The following is a 27709-nucleotide window of genomic DNA, read 5'->3' as shown; positions in this document are numbered from 1 at the left end:
CTTCGAGGGGGGTGGTGCAGGCCTTCAAGGGGGTGCAGGCCTTCAAGGGGGGACAGGCCTTCAAGGGGGGAAAGGCAGGCAGGCAGGCCTTCAAGGGGGGACAGGCCTACAAGGGGGGGGGGGGAGAAGCTACAAGGGGGTGGGACAGGCCTTCAAGTGGGGGACAGGCCTTCGGGGGGGTGCAGGCCTTCGGGGGGTGCAGACCTTCAAGAGGGGGACAGGCAGGCAGGCCTTCAAGGGGGGGACAGGCCTACAAGGGGAAGGGACAGGCCTTCAAGGGGGGTGCAGGCCTTCAAGGTGGGACAGGCAGACCTTTAAGGGGGGACAAGCCTTTGGGGGGGGACCATGATTTAGAAGTACACGGAGGGAAGGGGGTGTTCAAAGAGACATGCATATGCCAAACTTTGGGGGGGGGAAGAAATAATGGGTCTGAAAATAGAGGAGAGGGAGAGAGATGATGGACCATGGGATTTAGGGAGGGAAGGAACAGAAAGGGAGAGAAATTGGACACAAGGGATGGTGTGGAGGAGGGATAGAGATACTGGATAGGAGGGTAATTAGGAAAAGAAAGGGAGAGATGGTGGACTCTGGGATGGTGGGGAAGGAGGGAGAGATGCCGGATGAAAGGGTATTTAAGAAAAGGTGGATCTGTGGAGGGAGATGAAAAAAAGGAAAGATACCAGACTTCCTGGGAAGGGAAGGGAAATGGAAAGGGAGGACAGAGTTGGCAGATGGATGGTTAGCATGCAGAAAGAAGGAGACCCTGGCAAGCAAGTTATCAGAAGAAAACCAGAGCCTTGGACCAACAAGATTTGAAATATAACCAGACAACAAAAGGTAGAAAAATTAATTTTATTTTCTGTTTTGTGATTATAACATGTCAGATTTGAAATGTGTATCCTGCCAGAGCTGGTGTTGGACTGCAAACGTGAGCTAGGATTTAACAGAAAGAGGAAAAGTCCTTTTTGTTTCTTTATTTTATTTACACCACAGCGCCAGTGTGGTTAGGAGAAGCCAAAGGGGGTGAAAAAGCTATAAAACCCACCAGGAGTTTTGAAAAAAATCACCCAACTGGGCAGGAAAATCGAATTGAAAAACCAATTCAATAGGGCTGAATCGAATCAAAATTTTTTTTTCCTGTATCTGGCAGCATTAGTTTGCGCTACTGTCTTAGACTTTAGGACCTGGGATTGGGGAGAGATGGCATCCTCAGTACTTTATAATGCAAGTGAAACGAGGATTTGGTCAGACTTTTGAAGGGTCTGCAGAAAAAAAATATTGTATAGGCCGGGGACATGAGACAGCAGGAAATGGGAACTTTTCTTCCTTCTATTTTTGTGAATGGAAAGGCTAAGGATGTCAGAGAGGTCAGTTAAAATATGTGCTTTATAAGAAAATATAATAATGTGTTTTATAAAGTTTATAGCATAGCTGGCCTACCCAGTGAGGTGTTCCTAGTGGTGATGGTGGCAGCGTGTCAATGTGTTGAGAGGAAGAGGTGGTCTGGGAAATTCTGCTGAGCAAACTCCGGGCCCATTTCCACCCCCCAGTTAGTCCACTCCACTCAACTGATTCACACACTGAGTGGGTCTTTGGGTGTTGTTTTGGGATCTCTTCCAGTGGTTTATCTCCTTCTGGTCCAAGGAAGGAAACTTTGTTATCCTTAGCATTGACCTACAGAATATGTTTGTAACAGCGCTGCTTGTATGGCATTAGGCTATGTAGTGATTGAAAGAAAAAAACAGACCTTTGCACATTTTTGCACTATATGGTGGGTGTATGAGGAGATTCACATTTCCTGCACAGCTAAGTCCATGTGAAGTTACCTTGTGCTGTATTTGACATCTAGCAAGGTCTCTGTTTGAAAGGAAAGATCTAAACTTAAAAATGAAGTGGCCAGAAGTTATGGTAAAAGCAGATAGTGTAGCTGGTTTTAAGAAAGATTTGGACAAATTCCTGGAGGAAAAGTCCATAATCTGTTATTAAGACATGGGGGAAGTGTCTGCTTGCCCTGGATCGGTAGCATGGAATGTTGCTACTCTTTGGGTTTTGACCAGGTATTAGTGTCCTGGATTGGCTACCATGAGAATGGGCTACTGGGCATGATGGACCATTGGTCTGACCCAGTTAGGCTATTCTTATGTTATGTTCTCATCTGTAGGGGCCTTTGTTTTCACTTCTTATTTTAATGTATTTTTTTTCTGGGAACTTATCAGTGTTTTTTATAATGGGAACAAAAATGGAAGAGAATTAATGTGTGTGGAATGGGGGGGTAACTAATTTCTTCAGCTAAATAATTCAATCCACTTCAAACAGACATAGGAGAACTTGTGCACCATTCACACACCCTCCAACCAAAAACGTCAAAAGAAAAAAACTGTTCGACAACTTCCTAGCCATTCGAGCTGCAACACTCGACCCCCAACTCTACAACCAATTGATATCAACCACAGACTGCAAAACCTTCAAAAAGAAATAAAAACCCTTCTATTCAAAAAACACATAAAACCGAACTAACACAATCAGAACTGTCCCAAGCATCACCTGCAACTACTCCATATGTACTTCTAATGTCATGAGAATTTAGACATAATTTATGTTATGTTATGTTTGGAATAATGGTTACATATATGAGGTTCAATAAAAGAAAATTTTCACTGCCTGTTTCTATTCTGACCATTTATTCCATTTCATGGTTATTGCAAAAAAAAAAAAAAAAAATTTTTTACATGGGGGGGGGGGAGGTGTGTGTCAAAAAATGATGGGCCCCGGGTGCCACATACCCTAGGTACGCCACTGAAGGGGATAAAATTATGTTGAAGTAAAATAATACAAATGAGAGCAGAACACACACAGCTGCAGCCATGCGTGCAGAAGGAAAGACTGCTAGAAGGTGCTAAGCTGATCTGTGAAATACACTGGAGGCGGAGTGAAAAATCCAGAGTGGATTCCTTCTGCAGTCCATGCGAGTATGGGGAAATAACCCTGTTGTCTAGAATGTCTCACTTATTGCACTGTAATAATTATGAAAAGCTTTGGGCACTTAACTCTAGCAAGGAGTAACATCTTAGATTTAAAAATCAATAATTGTTTCAATGAGTTGCTACAATTATTTTGCCATGAGTATATTAGCATATTTTGTGTGTGTGTGTGCACATTTGGTAATAACTCAAGTTTGTAAATTATGTAATGCTTGTTGAGTAATGAATTAAGGGCTAGATTCAGTAAATGGTGCCTGCTAACATCAGGTGTAAATGCTGATGTACAAGTTAGGCACGCTTAAGATAGTATTCCGATTTGCATGCATAACTTTTTAGAACACCCCCGACCACATTCCCTTTTCAGATTTGCTCCACAGAGACACCACGCTTTTAGAATAGCAGATGCTTATGCATTTCCTGACAAATACCAATTAAGTGCAATAATTGGTTATTAGTACCTGATTATTACTGGTTAAGGGCCCGTTAATCAAGTAACTTGGGTGTACATTTTGGGCACATGCTCAAATTTAGGAACACAAATTAGGGCATCATATATAGAATCTGGGGGTATATGCATAATGTTAGAACTCCATTATATTCTGATTTATTGCATCAAAATCTTAAGGACAGATGAAGGTTTTTAGTATTTTCAGATTAACCAAGTAATTAATAGAAATTGACAGTAAAATGTCTTTATGAATCTCTCATATATAGTGTGTGGAAAGCTAAAATTTGGTGTATATCAATAAGAACTGGTTAAGAGGAAAAGTAGTTATCTAGCTATACATTCACTTTCCCCCCAAAAAAGAGAGAGATTAGGGTCTTACTTTGCTAATATCTTTTCTAGCAGATTGGTGTGTCATCTGGACAAGCTGGTAATTTCCCCATAGCTGTGAGCCTTTGCATAAGGAATCCACTCTGTTTTTTTAATGTAACCCTCCTACTTCACTGAGAGCTCTACTGCCACCTACGGTTAGTCCCCAAGCAAGCAAGAGCCCGTCCGAAATTAAGTAAAGTAAGGGATCACTTCTCTTAACAAGTTTGTTCTGCTTAAACAAGGTAACATAAGAACTATGAACAATTAAACAGAGTAACAAACATGCTAGTAGAAGCAGCAAAGGAACTCAAACAGTACCTCCAAATATACTAGCCATAGACTACTCTTCATAGCCAAAAGGCTGATTGGCCTCCAAGTGACAGACTTGGAGAATAACATTCTTAAAGAGACAGTAGGAAGGTGCAGGAAATAAATGACAGGGCGGGGTCTAGAGGACGAATGTATCCAGAGGACGAACGAGTGGCTACAGGGATGGTACCGGGATATGAACTTCAGATTCCTAAACCATGGGGAAGCGCTACAAGGACTTCAGGGACCAGACGGACTCCATCTGACCAGTAGGGGTAAGAACGTCTTTGGACACCGACTAGCCCGCCTGCTTCACAGGGCTTTAAACTAGGTAAGTCGGGGGAGGGTACCCATTCACATATTAGTGCAGAAAGGAATTATCCTGATGAGGTGAGTCGAAACTCCGCTTCCATGTCCAAGGTAAGTACCCACATTGCAAACAGTTCTTTAGGAGTCACACCGACTCGGGTAGGATACGCCTCACAGGGACTTAGCAAACACAAGATGTGGAGGGCCTTGTATGTCAATGCACACAGTTTAGGTAACAAAATTCTAGAATTGGAGGCTGAAATAAGGAATGCCGACCTAGATGTGGTGGCAATATCTGAAACTTGGTTCACAGACTCACATGGGTGGGATATGGCTATACCGGGCTACAATCTACTTCGTCAGGATAGAGGCTATTAAAATAATCGGAGGTCTTCCTCATAAGGTGTATAAGTACAGACTTAAAAATCTCAATATGTATACTTTGGAGGAGAGGAGAGATATGATAAAGACATTTAAATACCTACATGACATAAATGTGCATGAGGCAAGTCTCATTGAAATGAAGCTCCAGAATGAGAGGGCACAGGATGAAGTTAAGAGGCAATAGGCTCAAGAGTAATCTAAGGAAATACATTTTTACAGAAAGAGTGGTAGATGTGTGGAATAGTCTCCTGGAAGAAGTGGTAGAGACTGTGTCTGAATTCAAGAAAGCATGGGACAGGCACATGGGATCTCATAGGGAGAGGAGGAGATGGTGGATGCTGCAGATGGGCAGACTGGATGGCCAATTATATATGGCCTTTATATAAAAAATAAAATTGTGGAACATTACTCAAACATGATTTAATGAGAGAGTCAGCATGGGTTCAGCCGAGGGAGGTCTTGCCTCACCAATTTGCTTGACTTCTTTGAAGGTGTGAACAAACATGTGGATAAAGGTGACCCGGTTGATGAAGTGTATCTAGATTTCCAGAAAGCTTTTGATAAAGTTCCTCATGAGAGGCTCCTGAGAAAATTAAAGAGTTATGGGATAGGAGACAATGTTCATTTGTGGATTAAGAATTGGTTATCACACAGAAAACAAAGGGTAGGGTTAAATGGCTATTTTTCTCAATGGAGGAGGGTAAATAGTGGTGTGTTCCAGGGATCTGTACTGGGACCGGTGCTATTTAACTTATTTATAAATGATCTGGAAATTGGAACAACGGGTCAGGTGATTAAATGTGCAGATGACATTAAACTGTTCAAAGTTGTTAAAACGCATGTGAACTGTGAAAAACGGCAGGAAGACCTTGGGAAATTGGAAGATTTGGCGCCCAAATGGCAGACTAAATTTAATGTGGACAAATGTAAAGTGATGCACATTGGGAAGAGTAATCCAAATCATAGTTACAGGATGCTAGGGTCCAACTTAGAGGGTTAGCGCTCAAGAAAAAGATCTGGGTGTCATTGTGGATAATATGCTGAAACCTTCCACCCAATATGTGGTGGCGGTCAAGAAAGCAAACAGGATACTAGGAATTATTAGAAAAGGGATGGTAAACAAGGCTAAGAATGTTATAATGCCTCTGTATCGCTCAATAGTGCAACCTCACCTTCAGTATTGCGTTCAGTTCTAGTCTCCTTTATCTCAAAAAAGATATAGTGCCACTAGAGAAGGTTCATAGAAGAGCAACTAAGATGATAAAGGGGATGGAACTCCTCTCGTATGAGGAAAGACTAAAGAATTAGGGCTCTTCAGTTTGGAAAAGAAATGGCTGGAGATATGACTGAAGCCTTCAAAATCCTTAGTGATGTAGGATGGGTATAAGTGGATCCATCATCAAGATTTACAAAGACTAGGGGACACTCGAAGTTACAGAGTAATACTTTTAAAACCAATAGGAGGAGATATTTTTTCATTCAGAGAATAGTTAAGCTCTGGAATGCGTTGACAGAAGATGTGGCAAGAGTGATTAATGTAGCTGGTTTTAAAAAAATGTTTGGACAAGTTCCTGGAGGAAAAGTCCATAAACTGCTGTTGATACAGACTGGGAGAAGCCACTGCTTGCCCTGGATCAGTGGCATGGAATGCTGTTACTACTTGGGTTTTTGTCAGGTACTTTTGACTTGGTTTGGCCTCCTTAAAGACAGGATACTGGGTTAAATGGACCATTGGTTTGATCCAGTAAGGCTATTCTTATGTTATGTTCATGTTTCTACGTTTATATGGTAGATTTCAATAATCTGTAATTTGCTTTGATCATCTGTATTTGCTCAGGTTGCTACTCAACACAGAAAAAAATTCTGTTTCCTGTTCTACAAGATTATGAACTTTCTCTTATGTGTGGGCAACTTTATCAAAGGAGAACCAATATGACATCAATAATTTATTCTTTTTCCCATTAAGTCTTAATTTTTGAGAACAAACAACTGAAAAAGTTTTCAGCACTGAGAGATATCAATCCATTCTTTTTAAAGTTTCAGGTAGCACATACACCTGTATTTATTTATAACACATTTATTCCACACTATCAGTAAGTTTCTAGGCCAGGGATGGGCAGCTCTAGTCGGGTTTTCAGGATTTCCCCAATGAATACAAACTGAAAGCAGTGCATGCAAATAGATTTCATGCATATTCATTAGGGAAATCCTGAAAACCCAACTGGATTCCGGCCCTCACGGACCAGAGTTGCCCACCCCTGTTCTAAGCAGATCATATTCAGGTACTTAAGCATTTTTTCCCTATCTCTCCTGACAGGCTCAAACTCACTCTAATGTACCTAGGGCAATGGGGGATTAAGGGACTTGCCCAGGGTCCAAGGAGCGGCATGAGGTTTGAACCCACCACCTCAGGTTGCAGAGGATCTCTAACTACTAGCTCACGCACCCCCATGTAACTGAAGGTATCACTACTTGCATAGGTCCTCAGGTTTTGTTTCACAATTGCTCTTATGTATTATTGCATTTTTTTAAACATCTCTTTGGATAACAAAATGTAAAACAAGCTTTTCTGCCAAGCACTGCCCCTCATCCTTTCATAGTGCGCTAAGAATTCTATTTGGGATTTATTTTTTTTGTTACGAGCTATGAGCAGAATATTTTTGTTAACAAGAGTTTTTGCTCAGCCTCATGATAAAAGATGGTGGGTGTCTTAAGGGTATATTATGCTATGTTATGTGCAATCTTATATCCAGCCTAATATAATCCTCATTAGAGTTTTAGGCGGGTTACAGGCAACATATTGTTACATAGAGTTTTGTATAGAGTTAAATATGTTGCAAAAAATTATACATGCTGCAAAAATTATACGTGCTGTTAGCATTGGGGGATGGCGCGTGCTTCAATATTTTTTCATTTATTGGAGTTTTATATGTAAACCTTTTTCATTGATTGATTTTACTCGAGTAAGACCAATTATGTTAATTATGATACAACAGTTATTTTGCTTTCTTCTCCTATTTTGCAACTGGTAGTTACTAATTGTAATATCCTGACTCAACAATTAAATGTACTTAAAGGAGTTAGCTATTACTGTGATCATAGGAAATCGACCTACATGTTTATCAGGCTTATGCTGGCCTCAGGAGGTATTTTATCTTACTCCATTATTACCTGATCCAAAACCTCTTTATGATATAGATATAATTTGAACTGTGCTATTAAACTGTAGATCCTTGAGAAAAAAAAAAACCTGACGATGCTTCAATGCTCTGTTTTCAGTCACTAGGAACAGGAAAGTTCCCTGGATTCCTGCAGAACTTGCCTGTCTCTCACTACCTGGCAGCTGGGCTTCAACGCTAAGAAATGCAAGATCATGCACCTCGGCAGCAGAAATCCGTGCAGAACTTACACCTTGAACGATGAGACCTTAGCTAGAACTTCAACAGAACGAGACTTGGGAGTGATCATCAGCGCAGACATGAAAACTGCTGATCATGTGGAGAAGGCTTCATCTAAGGCAAGACAGTTGTTAGGTTGCATCCGCAGGAGTTTCGTCAGCCGGAAGCCTGAAGTCATAATGCCATTATACAGAACCATGGTGAGGCCTCATTTGGAATACTGTGTGCAATTCTGGAGCCACACTACCGAAAAGATGTGCTGAGAGTAGAGTCGGTGCAACGGATGGCCACCCGGATGGTCGTGGGGCTCAAGGATCTATCGTACGAGGAAAGGCTGAAAAATTTGCGGCTGTACTCACTCGAGGAACGTAGGGAGAGAGGAGACATGATCGAGATGTTTAAGTATATTACCGGCAGTATCGAGATGGAAGAAGAGATTCTCTTTCTCAAAGGACCCTCAGCCACAAGAGGGCATCCGCTCAAAATCAGGGGTGGGAAATTTCATGGCGACACCAGGAAATATTTCTTCACCGAGAAAGTGGTTGATCCTTGGAACGAGCTCCCGGTGCAGGTGATCGAGGCAAACAGCGTGCAAGAATTTAAGAGCAAATGGGATGCCCATGTGGGATCCCTTAGAGCACATGTGTCAAACACAAGGCCAATCAGAATAGACCCGGGAGCCTTAGGTCCCACCAGTAGGCGGAGCTTTGAGATGGATGGGCCAATCCGGCCTCATTCCATCGTTGGCTGCCTGCCGGACAGGCGGGTTTGGCTCCGGTCTGTCCGGCCAACTACAGAAAGGTACGGGGAAGGGGGGTGGGGGGGTCGTGGGGGTCAGCCAGGGGGGTCAGAGGTTCTTGGGGGGGGGGGGTCGATGGGGGGAGGGGGGTTTGCGTCGAGGGCAGGAGGGCCTGGGATCCCTCCTGCCCGTAATGTAGTGCGGGGTGGGGGTAGGGGGTCACCGTGGTCAGGAGGGTTTGGGCTCCCTCCTGGCCCGAACAACTAGCGGGGGGGGGGGTGTCGCCAGGGCCAGGAGGACTTGGGCTCCCTCCTGGCCCGATATTGTCGGGGAGTTGGGGAATCGGCGGGGCAAGAGGGCTTGGGCTCCTTTTTGCCCCGATCGTGTCGGGGAGTCGGGGGGGCAAGAGGGCTTGAGCTCCCTCTTGCCCCGATCGTGTCGGGGGTGCCGCGGTTGGCTGGGGCAAGAGGGCTTGAGCTCCCTCTTGCCCCTATCGTGTTGGGAGTCGGGGAGTCGGCGGTCCTTCGGTGTGGGGGTGCAGGTGCGTGCGAGCGGTCCTGCTTGGGGTGAATCGGACGTCGGGGGGGGGGGAACTATGTAAAAAAAACCAGATACAGAGTTTTCAAACTGTCAGTTTGTCAAGAAACACCATTGCAGACAGAGTTCAAGAACTCTCAGGAAATCTATCATCACAGCTGGCCGAACAGGCATGCAGTTATCTCGCTTTTTCACTTGCTATCGATGAAAGCACAGACAACACTGATACAGCGCAGCTGTCCATCTTTATACGTGCTACGAAGACCGACCTCTCTGTCACTGAGGAACTTTTGGATGTAGCTGCCATGCATGGGACGACGACTGGTAGAGATATATTTGAGGCTGTGGAGAAATCTATAAATAATTTTAAATTACCCTGGGAAAAGTTGGTGGGGCTAACCACCGATGGCGCACCTTCAATGTGCGGAGAAAAGAAAGGCTTGGTTGGACTAATGAAGGAAAGAATGCAAAAAAGTCACTGCCACACACCCTTGATTACTTATCATTGCATTATCCACCAAGAGGCTATGTGTGGAAAAGTTCTGGACATGAATGACATAATGACCACAGTCATTAAAACTATTAACTTTATAAGGGCACGTGGCCTGAATCATCGCCAGTTCCAGCAGTTTTTACAGGAGGTGGGTGCAGAGCATGGAGACGTGCCATACAACACAGAAGTAAGATGGCTGAGCAAGAGCGCAGTCCTCAAAAGATTTTTTGAGCTCAGAGAACAAATTGCTCTTTTCATGGAAAGTAAAGGAAAGCCCTTGCCTGAACTGTCGGATCCCGCCTGGCTATGTGATTTTGCTATGATGTGTGACATATGCGAGCATCTCGCTCAACTGAATCTGAAGCTGCAGAGACGCAAACAAGTCATCACGAAGATGTCTGACATGATCACAGCATTCCAGCGTAAACTTCAACTATGGAAGTCCCAACTGGAACAGGGCAATCTTGCCCACTTTCCCGTTTGTTTGAGTATCTCAACCATATTTCTGGTACTTTTCCTTGCAGTCGGCTGGCTACCAAAGTTAGCCGTTTACTAAGTGAATTTGAGCGGCGCTTCTCTGACTTTAGAACACAGCACTCAGGCTTTGACATCTTTGCCAATCCTTTTACAGTTGATGTCAACAATGTGCCCCATCACCTTCAGATGGAGATAATCGAGCTTCAGTCTGACAGTGGCCTGAAATCAAGGTTTCAGGATGTTGAAATTGAGGACTTCTACCCTCTACTGCCCCCTGACTCAATGCCAGAGCTCCGACTTCATGCTGCCCGTATTCTATCCATGTTCGGGAGCACCTATCTTTGTGAACAGATGTTTTCAATAATGAATCTGAACAAAAACAAGCACAGATCACGCATTACCGATGACAACCTCCATGCTGTTTTGCGGGTTGCTACAGCCCAAGAAATAAAACCGAACATTGACTCATTGATACGGGGAAAACGGTGTCAGACATCTAGCCAGAAAACAAAACAATGAGCATTTTAGGTACATTCCAATATTACTGTTTTGCTTGATACCATGTGAGTTGGTAACAGCACTGTTAAGGAAAAGATTGTTCCACTCATTTTAAATTCACATTTCTGGTTAACATTGTCAGTTTATGACTGTTCAGTAAACCATTCGGCCCGCGATTTAGGCTGGATTTTAGATTTTGGCCCCTTCTCTGATTGAGTTCGACACCCCTGCCTTAGAGGATTAAGCCAAGGGAACCTGTCACCAGGAGTGGGATCCCTAGGATAGTAGACTTGGGGGTGGGTCAGTAGAGTGGGCAGACCTGATGGGCTATGGCCCTTATCTGCCGTCATCTTCTATGTTTCTATGAAATGTGATAGTGTAGGTCAGCGGTCTCAAACTCGCAGCCCACGGGCCACATGCGGCCCCCCAGCTGCTATTTTGCGGCCCGCGGTCTAGTACCCAAACTTGCAACTGCCTGCTGCCTTCGCGTATACCAGAACTTCTGCCTTCGTGTATCTGCCAGATACGTGAAGGCAGAAGTCCCGACATACGCGACGGCAGCAGGCAATTGCAAATCAGCTGACGCCGGTGTGATCTGAAAACTGGGCATGAAGAGAAGCTCCGGCGTCAGCTGACTTGCAACTTCCTATGCCACAAAAAACTTAGATGTCCGTGATTATTGATTGCTCACCAAAGTTCACTCAGTTTTTTGTCAGCCTTCAATTGTTGAATGAGAGTGATGTGAATCTAAAACTGGGTCTCCTGAAGCAGATGTCGAAACGGGGCCGCATTGGGACCCTATAGCATTATTCCTCTAAAGATAACTGAGGTTTAATCAATGTTCCAGTGATCTTTCAAATGCAAATACATTTATACAAATCAACAAGATTGGATTTTCATAAACATTCAAGACTATAAAAGTGTCTATTATATCTCAGAGAGTGATTCTTAAATATCAAGTATGCTATGACTGGATGGTAAACTCTTGTTCCAAGAGGGGGTTACCTCCTCCCTCTTCAGAGTTTCACTTCTCTGAGCGCATTTAAAACATAGGATCACTCCCTTGAGATAATTGTTTATTTTAGTCAGTTTTTCTAATTTCACAAAGATGGATGCAAGGCAGAACGTGAAGACGGAGAGAAAAACAGTGAAAGGACAAAAAGGCCCTGGAAACATAGTTAAAAGCACAGAAAAATGAAGTCACCAGACAACAAAGGTAGGGAAAATGATTTTATTTTCAATATAGTGATTGAAACGTGTCAGCTCTGAGAAAAGAAATATGTTAAACTTTAACTGTGAGGGCTGCAGAAAAAAATAGGGTATTTGGAGGCCTGCAGAAAAAATAGTTAATGTCGTATTAAAGAAATGACAATTTTGCATGAGGTAAAACTCTTTATAGTTTATAAATATTTCCTTTAACAGTTAAAGGAAAAATTTATAAACTATAAAGAGTTTTACCTCATGCAAAATTGTCATTTCTTTAATACGACATTAACTATTTTTTCTGCGGCCCTCCAAGTACCTACAAATCCAAAATGTGGCCCTGCAAAAGGTTTGAGTTTGAGACCACTGATGGAGGTGGAAGAATTCTGCTCAACTTAAAGGGAAGAGTGATTTTATCCTGTCCTATGACTTACCAATTTTCTCAGGAGTCTCTCATGAGTGACTGTCAAACACTTTCTGAAAATCTAGACACACTGTATCAATTAGATCACCCTTTTCTACAAATTTATTCTCCCCTTCAAAAGAAATGTAGCAGAATGCTGAAAAAAAACTTTCCTTGGCCAAATCCATGCTGGCTTTTTTCACATTAAACCCCAACTACCAATATGTTCAACAATTTTGTTCTTTGTAATAGTTTCATGCATTTTTCCTGGTAGCTTCCTTCTTCTTGATAAGGCCCAAGAACCCTGCCAGTTTTGCTGTTTTTGTTGCTGTCATGCATGAAACAAAACAAATATATTTCATAGACCAGATTCAGATGCAGGCAGGAAAAGGATGGTGAGCCAGAAAATTGAGCTCCAAGGGACACATCTAGCCCTCAGATTATAGTTAATGCTTTCGTTGCAGACTCTACATAATTTTGGTAGCTTTTCTTTAGACCAGTGTTCTTCAACTGGCAGTCCGTGGACCAGTGCCGGTCCACAGAAATTTTCTGCCGGTCCACAGGGCCAGCATGTCCATTGGGCCCAAGACAGCCTTCTTCAGCCGCCGGTCCACAGTGTGATCAACGCAGCATCTTCGGGCCAGCTCCCTGAGTGTTGCAGTGCACAAAACCGTGGGAAAAGGCTCCTATGCGCATCCTGCGCCTGAACCGGAAGCCTTCTCTCTGATGTCGCAACATCAGAGGGAAGGCTTCCAGATGAGGCACGGGACACGCGCGAGGAGCTGCTGCCCACAGCTTTGTGCAATGCAGCACTCAGGGGAGCCGGCCCGAAGACGCCGCATTGATCGCACAGTGGACCGGCCCAAAGGTAACACCGGGGGGCAGGCCAGAAGGCAAGGCACATGGAGGGAGAGAGACAACAACGGTAGGGGAAATGCTTTTATTTTTTAATCTAATGATTGATTTGTCTGTTCAGGAAGAAATGCATTTGTTTCTTTTTCTCTGGGGTTGTACTGCTTGCAGAGTCTTGCATCTTAGGGTTTGTTTGTAAATATTAGTATTTTTAGTTTTTGGTCCTGCATTTGAATGGGGTTATCTGATTTCTGGTAGGAATGAATGTTAAAAAGCATACAGTGTGCTTTGTGTATTTTAATTTTGTGGTTAACCATTATGTGTTGTTAATACAATTATATTGTGTGTATATATATGAAATGAATGGAAAAAATGGTGTTACAATTAGTACTATTATGGGGGCAGAGTCTGGGGCAGAGATTGAGTGGAGATGGGCACGACTTAACCCAGTGTTCTTCAAATGCCGGTCCGTGGACCGGTGCCAGTCCACAAAATATTTATTTTATTTCCGTCGGTCCATAGGTGTCAAAAGGTTGAAGAACACTGCTTTAGACTACCTCCCTCGCTGTCTATAATTTTTCAGAAAACAGATTTTAAAATTAGTCACACAAACTAAACTCTTCAATTGAGCAACACCAATTTTTCATTGTATCTGCAACTTCAGTATAGTTATTCCGAAGACAATGGAGAGCTTCAACAAAATTCAGCCTGAACAGAGAGCTCCAAGGGAGAAAGAACTATGTAAATAAATCACAAAGACCTGGACTTTATAAGAACTAAATAAAAGTTAAATCATACAGTACACCATTTAAACATAAATGAACATAGTGGAGAAGATGTTGGTGTGCAATTTTATTCAACAAATCATCAGATCTTGTGCGATGGCACAACATGCACGTATTTCAGCCTATGGCCTGCCTCAAGAGCCTTTATTGAATAAACGAAAAATAAAAGATGTAATCTTGCTTAATATACAGTGCTCGGCAATATGAACTTGGGTGTACAGTTAGGGCACTTCACAAGTTTGCATTGCCGAGCGCTGTGTATTAAGCAAAATTACATCTTTTATTTTTCATTTATTCAAGAAAGGTTCCTGAGGCAGGCCACAGGCCAAAACACGTGTGTGTTGAGCCATTGCACAAGATCTGATGATTTGTTGAATAAAATTGCACACCAACATCTTCTCCACTGTGTTGGTTTATTTGATTTGGATTCTGGAGTTTTTTCCTAGTCTTCTTGTGTTGTTTTTTTGTTTTAAACATAAATGAACATGTACTGAAAATAATTGCCTTACAAAATATTATTATTTTTTTATAATTAGAAAGTCATGTTGGGTGTATGTGCCTTTCTTATACTTTTTTGTTTTTTGAGTTTCTTGTTACGTTACATGCACCTAGGTAATAGAGAGCGTTAGATGGATGCAAGGTTGAGAATCTCTTATGTGCTATAACTTATAAAAGTTCTACTGCATGCTTTATGTAAAAGAATATAACTTAAGACTTGCTATGCTTGTAATGGGAAAAACCAATTTTTAAATTTTTTCATGAAAAAACAAAGACTAGTCTGATCTATCATTCTGTAACGTCACTGGACAGCTGCCTTTTTTGTAGTTATATATCCTAATGAGTTACCTTAGTAACAGCCTTAAGCTGTGTGTTGCCATGGTGAATGAGATCCATAATTGCATCAACAGCTCTTGGAGTGTCAAAATCATCTGCAAATGCAGCCTTCATGCTTACTCTTGTGTGGGCAAGTCTTTGAGGAAAGAAAAAAAAGGCAAGGAAATGCGACTTAATTAGCCTTTAAGCTATTAGATTCAAAATAAGCAATTTTATACTATCCAAATTAAATCATATCAATTTGCTATTCCTTTTTATTTATATCCTCATATTTTTGTTTTACTTCATAAACCAGTTTATCCTTCTTTAACAGGTCTCGTCACTGTCTTTCTTCAATGAGATCTTATTTACACACTAAGCTCCCCAGTGGTACTTTCATTCAGAAAAGCACATTTTCTGCAACTATGATTAGTCCTCTTTTGCCAGCCACTAGATACATTCTTGAGTTGGGCTTCAACCTGCCTTCCAAACTTAGCTCTATTTGTTTTCAGTTACAAAGATGCAAAGGGAAGGTTGCCTCTAACAGGGATATTAATGTCACCAAGATCCATGCAAAAACAGACAACAGAAGGCATGTGAACGTCAAAATATAATTCATCTTGTACAGTGATGCCTTGCTAATTAAACAGTGTGGTCTTAAAAGACCAAATTCTATATATGGTGCTGAAAAAACCCACGCAAAGCCTATTCTATAAATGGCACTCAAAGTTAAGCACTGTTTATAGAATAGCGTTTCGCTCTGGGATCCGTGTCTAACTTTATGACATGAGGTAACTCCCTGCACCTAAATGAGGTGCAGATTCCTGTTATTCTATAACATGCTACAGCAATCATAAATTGGAGCCACGGAGGATCCCAGCACCTAAAAGTGTGTGTAAATTTTAGGTAATGCCAATTAGTGCCAATAAGATTGGCACCCAATTGTTATTTAATTAAATTGCACATGCAAATTGGGCACACATGCAACTGAAAGTCATATATAGAGTTCGGGGGTGAATGTGTATGACCACCACATTGCATAAAGCAAATAAAAAAGCAAATCTTTATAAACTAAGATTTCCTGAGTAGTCTCTCCTAAAGTGACCTTCATAGTGACATGTGTTAACATAATAGATAAGTGGATTTCACTTAAGAGTACAACAAAATTTTTATGGCACGACTCTGAAAAAGAGCGCAGATACACTAAAACAATAATTTTAGATAAGGAGCTTTTTTTTTTTTTTAGATCTTCACTCTAAAATTTTGGAGGCTGAAGTTGATTTACTTATAATATGATGTCATGTTCAATCTATCATCAAACAAGCTTTATTTTAGCAAGGAAACTAAGAACTGTAAGAAAATACTTTCAATTTAGAGGTTTTCTGAATTATAATACAATCTCTAATAATTTCAAGACTAGATTACTGTAACCTCATTCTATTTTTTTGCTCCAAATCTCTAATTGTTTACAATTAGTATAGAATTCAGCAATTAGACTAATTTTTGGTACAAGAAAATTTGATTCACCTAAGTCATTTTTGCCAACTTCATTGGTTACCTATAGCTCTAGGATTCAGTTTAAATTAGGCATTACAATCTTCAAAATTCTAACAGATGATGCACCTGCTTATATATCAGATTTAGCAATTCTGTTACATTATCAAACTCCTAATCTTTTTCAGCCAAAACTCCTAATGTTTAAGAATCTTAAACTGGCAAGACAACTCTCTCTTTCTATTTAAAATCAGTTAGTTAAAACTACCATTTCATCTAAGATCATGTGCTAACTATCTCAGAAAGCTTTAGAAGGGCATAATCAAAAGAAACATCTAAGTCCGATTTGGATGTAGGGCAATAGTCGCCCAAAGTCGGCAGCGGCAAAATATCCATTCTCAAAAAGTATGTCTAAAATATGTTTTCTTTTTGAAAATCCTCTATTGTCCAGACCGCCACTATGTCTATTTTTATATCACATTCTCGACCAAAAATTTGTCCCAAGTCTAAAACGTCCAGAACAAGACCTTTTGGACGTCAGCATTGTGATGGACTGGCCACCCAGACATGGCAACAGAGCAGTGGGGAATCTTACAGGGCACAGCTGTGAACGTCACAAAAAGGGTGCCAGATAAACATCTCACCAGAATTCCCTTATAGGTAATGATGAGACCCCCAAAACCCACTATACCTCAAACCCTTTGCAAGGCCACATTTTGAATTTGTAAGTACTTGGAGGGCCGCAGGAAAAATAGTTAGGGGTCCTTTTACTAAGGCACGCTAGACGATTTAGTGAGCTGTAAATGCTAACGCGTCCATTAGTTTTTACAACAGCAGGGTCATGATCATGTGTGTTATATGTGCGTTGTGAGCACATGTGTTGAAGGTGCATCTTATGCATTCCCGTTAACAGCCAGAAGTCAGCCAGAAAAGAAAAAAAAAACATAAAACTTCTGTAATGCTGCCTGTTTGCTTTTCCTTTCCAAGAACTGCTTCCAACAGCTCCAAAAGCTCCTTCCAATAGCACCAAAAGAAGGAAAATCTCTAACGGCTGTATTAAATAGCACTTTGTGACAACAATGCTTTACAGCTGACACCTTCGAAGTGTGCCAATGATTTATGCATGTGATGCGCTACAATAAACCACACCTACAACTGACGTAGCAAACCTGGCGCTTGCGTACAGTGTCGCTGTATCAACTGGACCATTCTGCGCACATGTGTGAGTTGTTCTCAAAGCAATCCATCAGACAGGAGAAACAGGGATTACAGTGAACATCCATGCAAATCATTTGCATGCAAACTTGTTAGTGCATCAATAGCTCTTTTAGAATTGGTTAAAAATTGGATCGCTGCAGACCCACGCGGTCTTACCAATCCTGTTCAGTGCATCTAGCTCCGAGTTGACATGAGCGAAATTTTCCAAGACATTACCTTGTGAGCACTTCTTACAGATACACACACCACGAGATTAAAATGAACCTTACTCTGCATGCTTTCCCTACTTGTTCACCTGTACTTTATAGCTACTCTGAATGTTACTCAGATATTGGATGTTTAGCAGAACTTAAAAAGGAATAATGCTCTCCTTGTATGAGCACCACTCTTTAAAAAATGGGGGTGCGGACAGTAGGGGCGCTTTTGAATATAGCAGGAAAAAATCCTTCACTATCTACCAGCAGCCTCCCCTAATACCTCTGTTACTGATAGTATTATACATATGATATATACTCCAGGGAATTATGTACCAAAAATAAAAATAATGCACAGCAAAATGATACAACATATTGAACAGAATAGTATTTACAATATTCTGGAAATATATGCAGGTACTTTATCATTTGGCTCTCACTCAGCCCTAGCTCCCCAGTCTAGCATCTTCCTGTTGGCCATGTGAACAGTAAAGTTCAGCAGTACTGTAAGAGAAATACCGAGGTTATTGGCAATGGCAACTATAAAATAATTTATCTTTTAATGTTTAGGTAGGTTGTCAAATGGCCACTAGACTTCAGCTCTGCTAACCCTTAATTTTCTGTTGAGTTACCAAACATTAGGTATCTGTGTTAGCTGTACCTAATGGTTAGTGCATCAGGCTAAGAATCAGGGAAGCCAGGGTTCAATTCCCACTGATGCTTCTTTTTTAAAAAAAAAAATCTTTATTCATTTTCAAATCTTACAAGTGTACAATATTTAATCAGAGAATTCTTACAAATCACTTGATATTCTTATATATTATTCTCAAAATCATAAAAAAGGAAACCCTCCCTCCCCATCCCTTCCATTAGGAATCAACCAATTAAAACATATATCATACATCCCAATCCCACACTAATCATATTCCTATATAATAAAAAGGTGTTTAAAGTGTCTAGTCATTAGAATATGTAATCAATGGCCCCCAAATCTTTTTAAAAGTGTTATAATTTCCTTGCTGTATAGCAAGCACTCTCTCCATTTTATAAATATGACAGACTGAATTCCACCAAAAGGTATAATTAAGTTTAGTATAATCCTTCCAATTTCCAGTAATATGTTGAATGGCAATCCTCGTCAGTATTAGCAAAAGTTTATTGTTATTTGCTGAAATTTGACTCTTTAATCTCATAGATGTACCAAATAAAATAGTATCATAAGATAGGGCAACATGATTTTCTAACAATGAATTAATTTGGGACCAAATTAACAGAAAAAAAAGTAAATGATCTAAAGTCCCAGCATCTAAATTACAATGCCAGCATCTATTAGACCTAGAGCTATCCAACTTCTGCAAACGTACTGGGGTCCAAAAAGCTCTTTGCAACAAAAAGAACCAAGTTTGTCTCATAGATGCTGACCTTGTAGTTTTTATTCTCCAAGACCAAAATTGTGGCCATTGAGAAGCAGAAATTTGATACCCAATCTCAATGTTCCAAATATCCCTAAGACCAGTTTTGTGCTTTTTATTCAAATATCCATACAACAATTTATACCACTGTGCGGCTTGGTGACCCAAGAAATCCGCCTGAAAGCATAGGAATTCCAAACTATACTGAGTATTAAGATCTTTCCATTCAGGGACCCCTTCCTGAATAGCCTGCTTCAATTGCAGCCACTTAAAATTTTGTGATTTATTTAAACCATATTTATGTTGCAACTGTGAAAAAATAAGCAGTGAACCATTTATAACATCATTTAAAGTCCATATACCTGCAATAATCCAATGCTTCCAAACGATTTTAAATCCGCCAACTTTAATCTTGGAGTTTAGCCAAATGATTTAGAAATTTAATGATTTAGAAATTGGATTTGGTGACAGATTACTAACATGTCACATAACCCTCCATTGTCGTAAATACAAAACTTAAATTGTAAGTCCTCCAGGGACAGAAAAATACCTACTGTACCTGAAGGTAACTTGTCTTCAGTTATTACTGAAAAAGGTCTGGTGTAAAATCAATCAAATGTGAAGTAATACAAAACACTACATATACAAAACACTACATATGTCACTCAGGACGTACAGAGCAATTGCAACATACCGTAATAATAGCAGTAACTCCCAAAAGTCAAACAACAAGGACCTACTTAGGAAAAGACAATACTACAGTGGGCACTAGAACATCGACCCTGAATGGAAAACTAAACAAGCGAGATTAGTACAGATTAATCCTACAGTCAATGCTAACAGAAAGCCATATCTCTTTAACCTCACCCAACATACGTAGAATAAGTAACCCCAAGAAGCCAGACTCTGCATACAGTACAACACTAGAGAAAGAGAAACTGTAGTCCATATTCCCTTGTACTTTGCAAAATATAAAGATAGCAGATGTAAATTTCAAAAATTTTACATATTCCAATCACTAAATTACAAATTAATACAAATACAAATAAAACAAGAAATGGAAAAGATGGTACTATTTCATTGGACTAAATCCATTTTTCAATTAGCTTTCAAAGGCCAAAACCCTTTCCCTTAGGTCAGTACAGTATACTGCTGTTATGGTATCCTGTTCTAACTTGAGGAAGGTAGATTTGGCCTCTGAAAGTTAGTCAAAAAAGTATTAAAATTAGATAACACCTCATTTTCATTTTTATTTATTAACATTTATTAACACAGCTACCACACTACTTTTATCTTAAAAGGAAAATAAAATTATTTTTCTACCTTTGCTTTTTTTCCAATGGTGTATGCTTTCCTCATTTTCTCTTAACTCTTTTGCCAGGATTTCCTGTTTGTTGCTTTTCTTTTCTCCTTTTCCTTTCAGCTTTCAATTTATTTTCTGCCTTTACCTAGATTAAATTCTATCTTACTATCCAGTTCTCAATTTCCCTCTTTTCACTGTCTACCTATAGCTTGCCACCTCTTTCCCTCGCCCCTCCAGTATCCTACTAACTCTATTCTCTTTCCCCCATCCAGCATGTGCCTTTTTTTCTTTCTCTCTTTCTTCTATCCAGCATATGACTACTTCTTTTACCCCCTTCCATCCAGTATCTGAACCCTCTCCTCCCCACTTCCATCCAGCATCTTCCCCTCTCTCCTATTCACTTCTATTCAGTGTCTGCCCCCTCTCTCCCCCCCTCCACACTTCCATCCAGCATCTGTTCCCCTCTCTCTCCTCCCAACTATCATTCAGCGGTCCGTCTCTCTTCCTACTTCCATCAAGTATCCTGCCTCCTTCTTTCTCCCTTCTCCCGCAACCTCAATTCCATCCAGCATCTGCTCCCCTCTCTCTCTCCACCCAACTTCCATCAGCATCTGCTCCTATTTCTCTCTCCTTCTACCCCACTTCCATCCAGTATCCTGCCCTCGCTCTTCCTCCACCCCACTTCTATCCAGTATTCTGCCCCCTTCTCTCTCTCTCTCCCTCCATCCCACTTCCATCCATTTTCTTGCCCCCTCACTGCTGCTGGTTTTCTGAACCAGCAGCAGCAGCAGTAAACTGAAAGACAGCCATTGCAGGACCTGTGGCTAACGGCTCTGCCCAGAAACAAGTAAATGATGTCAGAGGGGATAGACTGGCAGCCACTAGTAGGTGCAGGAAGGTCCTGCAATGGTTGGATTTCAGTTTGTTGCAGTTGTTGTCGGTTTGGGAAAGCAGCAGCAGAGCAGAGTGGGAAGTCCCAGTGTGCTGACTGCTCAGTGGAGCTGTGCAATCTCCTACCAAAAGTTGCATGGTCACGTAGCTTAAAGGGAACATTCCACCCAAATGTGGATCCATTCCCCACTTTCTCTATTGAGAAAATGAAATCACCTATCTACTACTACTATTTAACACTTCTATAGTGCTGAAGGGCATATGCAGCACTGTACATTTTGACATTAAACAGAGGAAGCTTACATTAAACAGAGGAGCTTACAATCTAACTTGGACAGACAGACATGACATAGAGGGGTAGGGGATGCAGAACCCAAGGAGGAGAGTTAGGAGTCGAAAACAGCCTCAAAGAGGTGAGCTTTTAACTTGGACTTGAGCACTGCCAGATAGGAGGGACTTACTAGTTGAGTGCAACTCGCAGGGGGGAACATAGCAGGAGAGAAGTGAAGACAGATAAAGAGGAGCAGCCGAGTGAATGCACTTGTAAGACAGTAAAAGAAGTTTGAATTGTATTTGAAAAAGGATGGGAAGCTAATGAAGTGACTTTTGAAGGGTAATGTGAGCACAGCGGCTCTCATGGAATGTGTGTCGTGCAGCTGAATTCTGGACAGATTGAAGGGGAGAAAGATGGCAGAATACCTGAAAGTAACGAGTTGCAGTAACCTAAGCGTGAGTTGATGAGGGTGTGGATAAGTGTTTTGGTAGTGTGCTCGGAGAGGAAAGGTAGGATTTTGGTAATATTATAGAGGAAGAAGGGGCAAGTTTTGGCAATCTGCTGTATCTGGGCGGAGGAGGAGAGAAAGGAGTCAAAGATAACCCCGAGATTGTGAGCAGACAAGGAGAATGAGAGTGTTGTCCACAGAGACAACAGGATAGTAGATCCACATATTCCCACTTGCAAACCCTCAAGTCACATCAACATTTAAGCTATAGTATGGAATGAAGAAGAAGGTGTCAAGCTCGGCACCCATGAGCATAACTAGATAGCGAAAGTTTGTATTTAGGCAACAATGATATTGCCCAAGTGTGGCTCTATTCCCCTATTGTCTACCTAGAACTCCTGTTACAAGTAAGTAACTTCACTTTCCAGGGCTTCCCAAAACTAACCTTGAAACCAGTGAGGTTTTCAGGATCTTGTCAATGAATATGCATATGGCAAATTTGCATATACAATGTCTCCACTGTATACAAATACTCCCGGCAGGTGAGGAAACCCCAGCGTGAACAGCAGGGGAAGCCCAGGTGTCTCCATTGCCCCCTGCTGATGAGCGGTGCATACGCGAAGGGGAGCCCTGCACACCGACACCCGAAGCTAATGATGGTTCTCCCTCAAGGCGGCTGGAACATTTCGTGCACATGCTGACTGCATCCACCACTCGGTGCTCACAAAAAATGCACTTTTTCTGCTTATTAGAAGTGCTCATAACGAACGCACCGAAGACCCACGAACAACAATGCCATATAAAAACGGCAGCCTCAGGCCCTTTTTATGCATTTATTTCTTACTCTTTTTTTTTTAATACATCTTCTCACAGCTCACCAGCTGTATCAAGAGAGCAGACTCCACTGGCTCTCTAAACTGTAGTCTGTGCCTAACAGGCGGCTAGGCCGGGCATACAGTTGAGGCTCCTCTAAAGCAAAAACATAAGGGGAGGTGCGGGAAATGGGGGGAGGGACTTGACCCTTTTGAGTGTGGCACCCTTGAGATCAGCAGGACTCTCGAGAGGGTCCCCCAAGCTCTGTCCGGACAGCAAAAGGGATAAGAAATATTCACTAATCAAATCCAACAGGCCCTAACAAACCTCAGCACAGACTGCACAAGCTTACCACTCCACCTGCTGGAGACTGAGAACAGACCGATTGAAGATGAAACTGCACAGCCCACTTCTACTGTAGCCAAAAGTCAATGTTTCAGTCTCTACTTGCTGGCAGAGGAGCGTAAACCCATCCATTCTGTGTCGGTCTGAGGGTTGATAAAGTAAAATTATCCTAAAATCTTTTAACATCTTTACTTTCAAATCCTTTGCAAATCTTTGCTATTCTTCTTTTTCATATTGAACCTTCTGGTTTTACTCTCCCTAATTATTGAGATTTCTTCCGAGGATTTACCTACAAGTTTTCTAGAATTCATCTGTTGATAATAGAAGGTCGTACTTATGTACATGTTTAATAAAGTGATATTTCGATATAGTTTTTCATGATAAATTGCAACAAACATAAGTATTATCCAATGATAATGTAGCACATACATAAGCTTTCAAGGCCACATGGATCAGATTACAAGCATTATAATCTAGTACAGGGGTAGGGAACTCCGGTCCTCCAGAGCCGTATTCCAGTCGGGTTTTCAAGATTTCCCCAATGAATATGCATTGAAAGCAGTGCATGCAAATAGATCTCATGCATACTCATTGGGGGAATCCTGAAAACCCGACTGGAATACGGCTATCGAGGACCGGAGTTCCTTACCCCTGATCTAATAGGAATCCAAGAAAAAAAAAAAGCAATGATCTGGGTTTAAATATTCTAAATAAGTTGTAGACAGATTTTTCCTAACGTCTTCTCTAGATTCTGTATACATAGCACTCTAACTTACCTCTCCCATAACATGTGCTCATTAATGGCAGAACAAATCAGCTGACCTTTTATGTAAGCATTTGCAGTATTAATAAAAGAGAAGATAATTTGAAGTATGTGTTGTGCTTCATTCATACTGCCATCACTGTATTCCACAGCTAAGAAGAATAAGATAAGAACAATAAATCCAAGTAATCTTAGGCTACAAAATACTGCCAAAAATGGACTGAGAGGCTTATAACATGTTTTTAAAAATAGATCGAAACTCCAACAACAATCACAACCATATCCATACAATTTTATTTTAAAAATTTGTAGTCCATGCAATCTACAATTCTTGGCAGGAAACATATACATATGCAGTGTATAAAAATAAACAAAACAGACAGATAATCTATATATATATAAAATCGGAGGTATGTATGTGTGTATGTATGTATGTGTGTGTGTATGTGCCGCGATCACGCAAAAACGGCTTGACCGATTTGAATGAAACTTGGTATGCTGATCCCTCACTACCTGGGATGATATGTTCTGGGGGTCTCGCGGCCCACCTGCACACGTGGGCGGAGCTACAAACATAAATTCAGATTTCACCCATTCATGTCAATGGAAAAAATGTAAAAAGCAGCCATTCTCACAGTAATTCAAAAACGGCTTGACCGATTTGAACGAAACTTGGTATGCAGATCCCTCACTACCTGGGGTGATATGTTCTGGGGGTCTCGCGGCCCACCTGCACACGTGGGCGGAGCTACAAACATAAAATCGGATTTCACCCATTCATGTCAATGGAAAAAATGTAAAAAGCTGCCATTCTCACATTAGTTCAAAAACGACTTGAGCGATTTGAACGTAACTTTGTATGCAGATCCCTCACTACCTGGGGTGATATGTTCTGAGGGTCTCGCAGCCCACCTGCACACGTGGGCGGAGCTACAAACAGAAAATCTTATTTCACCCATTCATGTCAATGGAAAAAATGTAAAAACCTGCCATTCTCACTGTAATTCAAAACCGGCTTGACCGATTTGAACAAAACTTGGTATGCAGATCCCTCACTACCTGGGGTGATATGTTCTGGGGGTCTCGCGGCCCTCCTGCACACGTGGGCGGAGCTACAAACAGAAAATCAGATTTCACCCATTCATGTCAATGGAAAAAATGTAAACAGCTGCCATTCTCACAGTAATTCCAACTATAAAACACTTTCTATGACACTATAACCACTAGGGACATCGTTTCTATTCTACCACGGACACCATACATATAGAGTTTGTATGTTCTAACTGTGTTTGTAACTGTTTCCTTCATGCACCCCAGTTCATAATGTTATTACATTACATGAGTACTCACATATCCTGAACTAGGAACACAGGTTCCATTCTGAACCGGGAACAAACTGCATGGAGTTTCTTTTCAACCTGAGTTTCCACATATTGAGTTGTTTAAATCAATACTGAAACTTTTGGATGCCACTTATTCCAACAGATCTTCCTTTTCAGTTTAAGAGATTGCAAATTCCAGTGAGACTTGCATTCTCTATCACAATCAACAAATCACAGGGACAGACTATTACATACTGTGGAGTGGATTTAAGATCCCTCTGTTTTTCCCATGGACAACTCTATGTTGCTTGATCAAGGGTGGGTTCACCCAATAATTTATATGTTCTTGCTCCTGGAGGTGAAACTAAAATTGTTGTTTATAATCAAGTTTTGTGTTAGTTGTATTGTATTCATTTTGTCAAATATTTCACATTATAATTTAATTATTGTACTTTTTATAAAGCTGTAAAAAAATAATTTCATTCACCACTATAAACTATCTTTATTTCAATCCATTTACTGTGTTATTGCTATAATTAAATACCCGTGCAACGCCGGGGCATCAGCTAGTTATAAATAATATGACATATCAGAACATTACTCAGTCAGATCTTAAAATGCTTGTTAAAACAAGCAAATTTTCAAAAACTTCTTTTTTAAAATTTTTTATAATTCTTTATTAATTTTCAAAGCAAATACAAAAGTGCATTAGAATTTACATACAAGAATTATCAAAAACAGCACTTACATTCGATCAATGATACACCCTAATAATAAAACCCTAAGCGCACATGTGCAGTCCTACCTGCGTGATCCTTAGCTCCGTGGCCAGCAGAGAAATGTAAAGCATTCGGCGCATGCGCGTTTGGCGGCCGGCAAAGAAATTGTAAAGCAGAGAAAATTTGGCGTGCGCGCACGTTCGATTTCCAACAAGTGGTGGTTTACTTTATACAAGTTATACTCTGTGCCAGTGCTTGGGAGGAAAAGCCTGGGGCCTCCGGAGCGCAGAGGGGCGGCAGCGACAGAGGTGCATAGGCCGATGGGTGGCGGCGGTGGAGAAGCAGCGGCACTGGTGGCAGGAGCAGGAACTCTGAGGAGAGTGGGACTGGGGAATTGCCGTGAGGCGACGGGTGGCAGAGGAAGAGGAGCAGCAGCAGCGGCACTGGCAGCAGCAGCAGGAACTCTGAGCGGAGTGGGGCAAGGGAATTGCCAAGAGGTACCGACGGGGCTGGCACCGCAATGCCGGGAAACAAAAAAAAAACAACCCTATGAGGGCCTGTCACTTCTTTGGGGCCATTAAATATGCATCATTGCTGCTTCAGTCTCCAAAGCTCCAGCCTATAAACCGTGCATAACTTTAGGCATGGCTTATAGAATAGCACTAGGCAAGTTGTTGTTTTTTTTCTGTAACAATTTTTCCATTGCATTATAGAGAACCTGGCACTATTTTAGTAAACTATTTATTGTGTTTAGTATAGTGCTCCCAGACACACATAATACTTGGTCCTTGCTTTTTTTAAACTCACAGTCTAATAAAGACAGATAAATATCAGAAGAGAGAGAGAGAGGAAATCTCTGAATTAATAGTGGGGACACCTGCAAGGAATGAGGTCTCTTGAGAAGCTCAGAGCTGGACAGTAGGCAGAGTCTAATTGAAGATGAGGTCTGCTGTACCCAATTGGTGAAATAGCATGAAAATCTTTATCCAAGAGGCAATCTAAATAACAGAGCAAAAAAAGAGTTGGGAAGGGTCCTATATACGACATGTCACCAGCAGTTAAGGAGTCTCTACATTCTCTAAAAGCAAAAATTAAAATTACTGCAAACAATAAACAAAAGAATCAAGATTTCAAGTAACCCACTGTAACCATACCTATCTGATGCCAGCTGATGAAGAGCTACATTGTATGATCTAAAATACAACCCCAAAATATTTATTCCCCCCATTTACAAAACTGCAAAAGTGATTTTTAGCATCGGCTGGCACACTGAATGCTCTGCGCTGCTCCCGACGCTTATAGAGTTCCTGGCTACAATAGGGACATGTGAGAAAAGGGGGCTGGGGCTGGAGATTGAAAGAGAAAAGATGGGAGAAGGAGGCTGGGGGAGCTAAAAAGGGGTTTGGAGCTGGGGCTGGAAAAAGGGGTCATGTGAGGGAAGGAGGCTTTAAAGGGGGGGTCCTTGAGAAAAGAGATCTGATGTAGGAGGCTGTTAAAAGAAGACGTTCAGAGAAG

General features: G+C 41.3%; 1 protein-coding gene across 8 annotated transcripts in view; it reads right to left on the bottom strand.

Moving 5' to 3' along the window:
• The window catches only part of CARS2 (cysteinyl-tRNA synthetase 2, mitochondrial), a 182224-nt gene that overhangs the window by 11776 nt on the left and 142739 nt on the right, over positions 1–27709 (bottom strand). For all 8 annotated transcript variants that reach the window (XM_033949063.1, XM_033949069.1, XM_033949070.1 and 5 more), the window contains 2 exons: positions 24167–24305; positions 15032–15155 (listed from right to left, as the gene is read on the bottom strand). In XM_033949063.1, the coding sequence (XP_033804954.1) occupies positions 15032–15155; positions 24167–24305 (263 nt within the window). The remainder of the gene's footprint in view (positions 1–15031; positions 15156–24166; positions 24306–27709) is intronic.

The sequence above is a fragment of the Geotrypetes seraphini genome, chromosome 6 (genome assembly GCF_902459505.1).
Source record: "Geotrypetes seraphini chromosome 6, aGeoSer1.1, whole genome shotgun sequence".
In the NCBI taxonomy this organism is placed as follows: Eukaryota; Metazoa; Chordata; class Amphibia; order Gymnophiona; family Dermophiidae; genus Geotrypetes; species Geotrypetes seraphini.
This window is presented reverse-complemented; position numbering and strand designations above follow the sequence as displayed.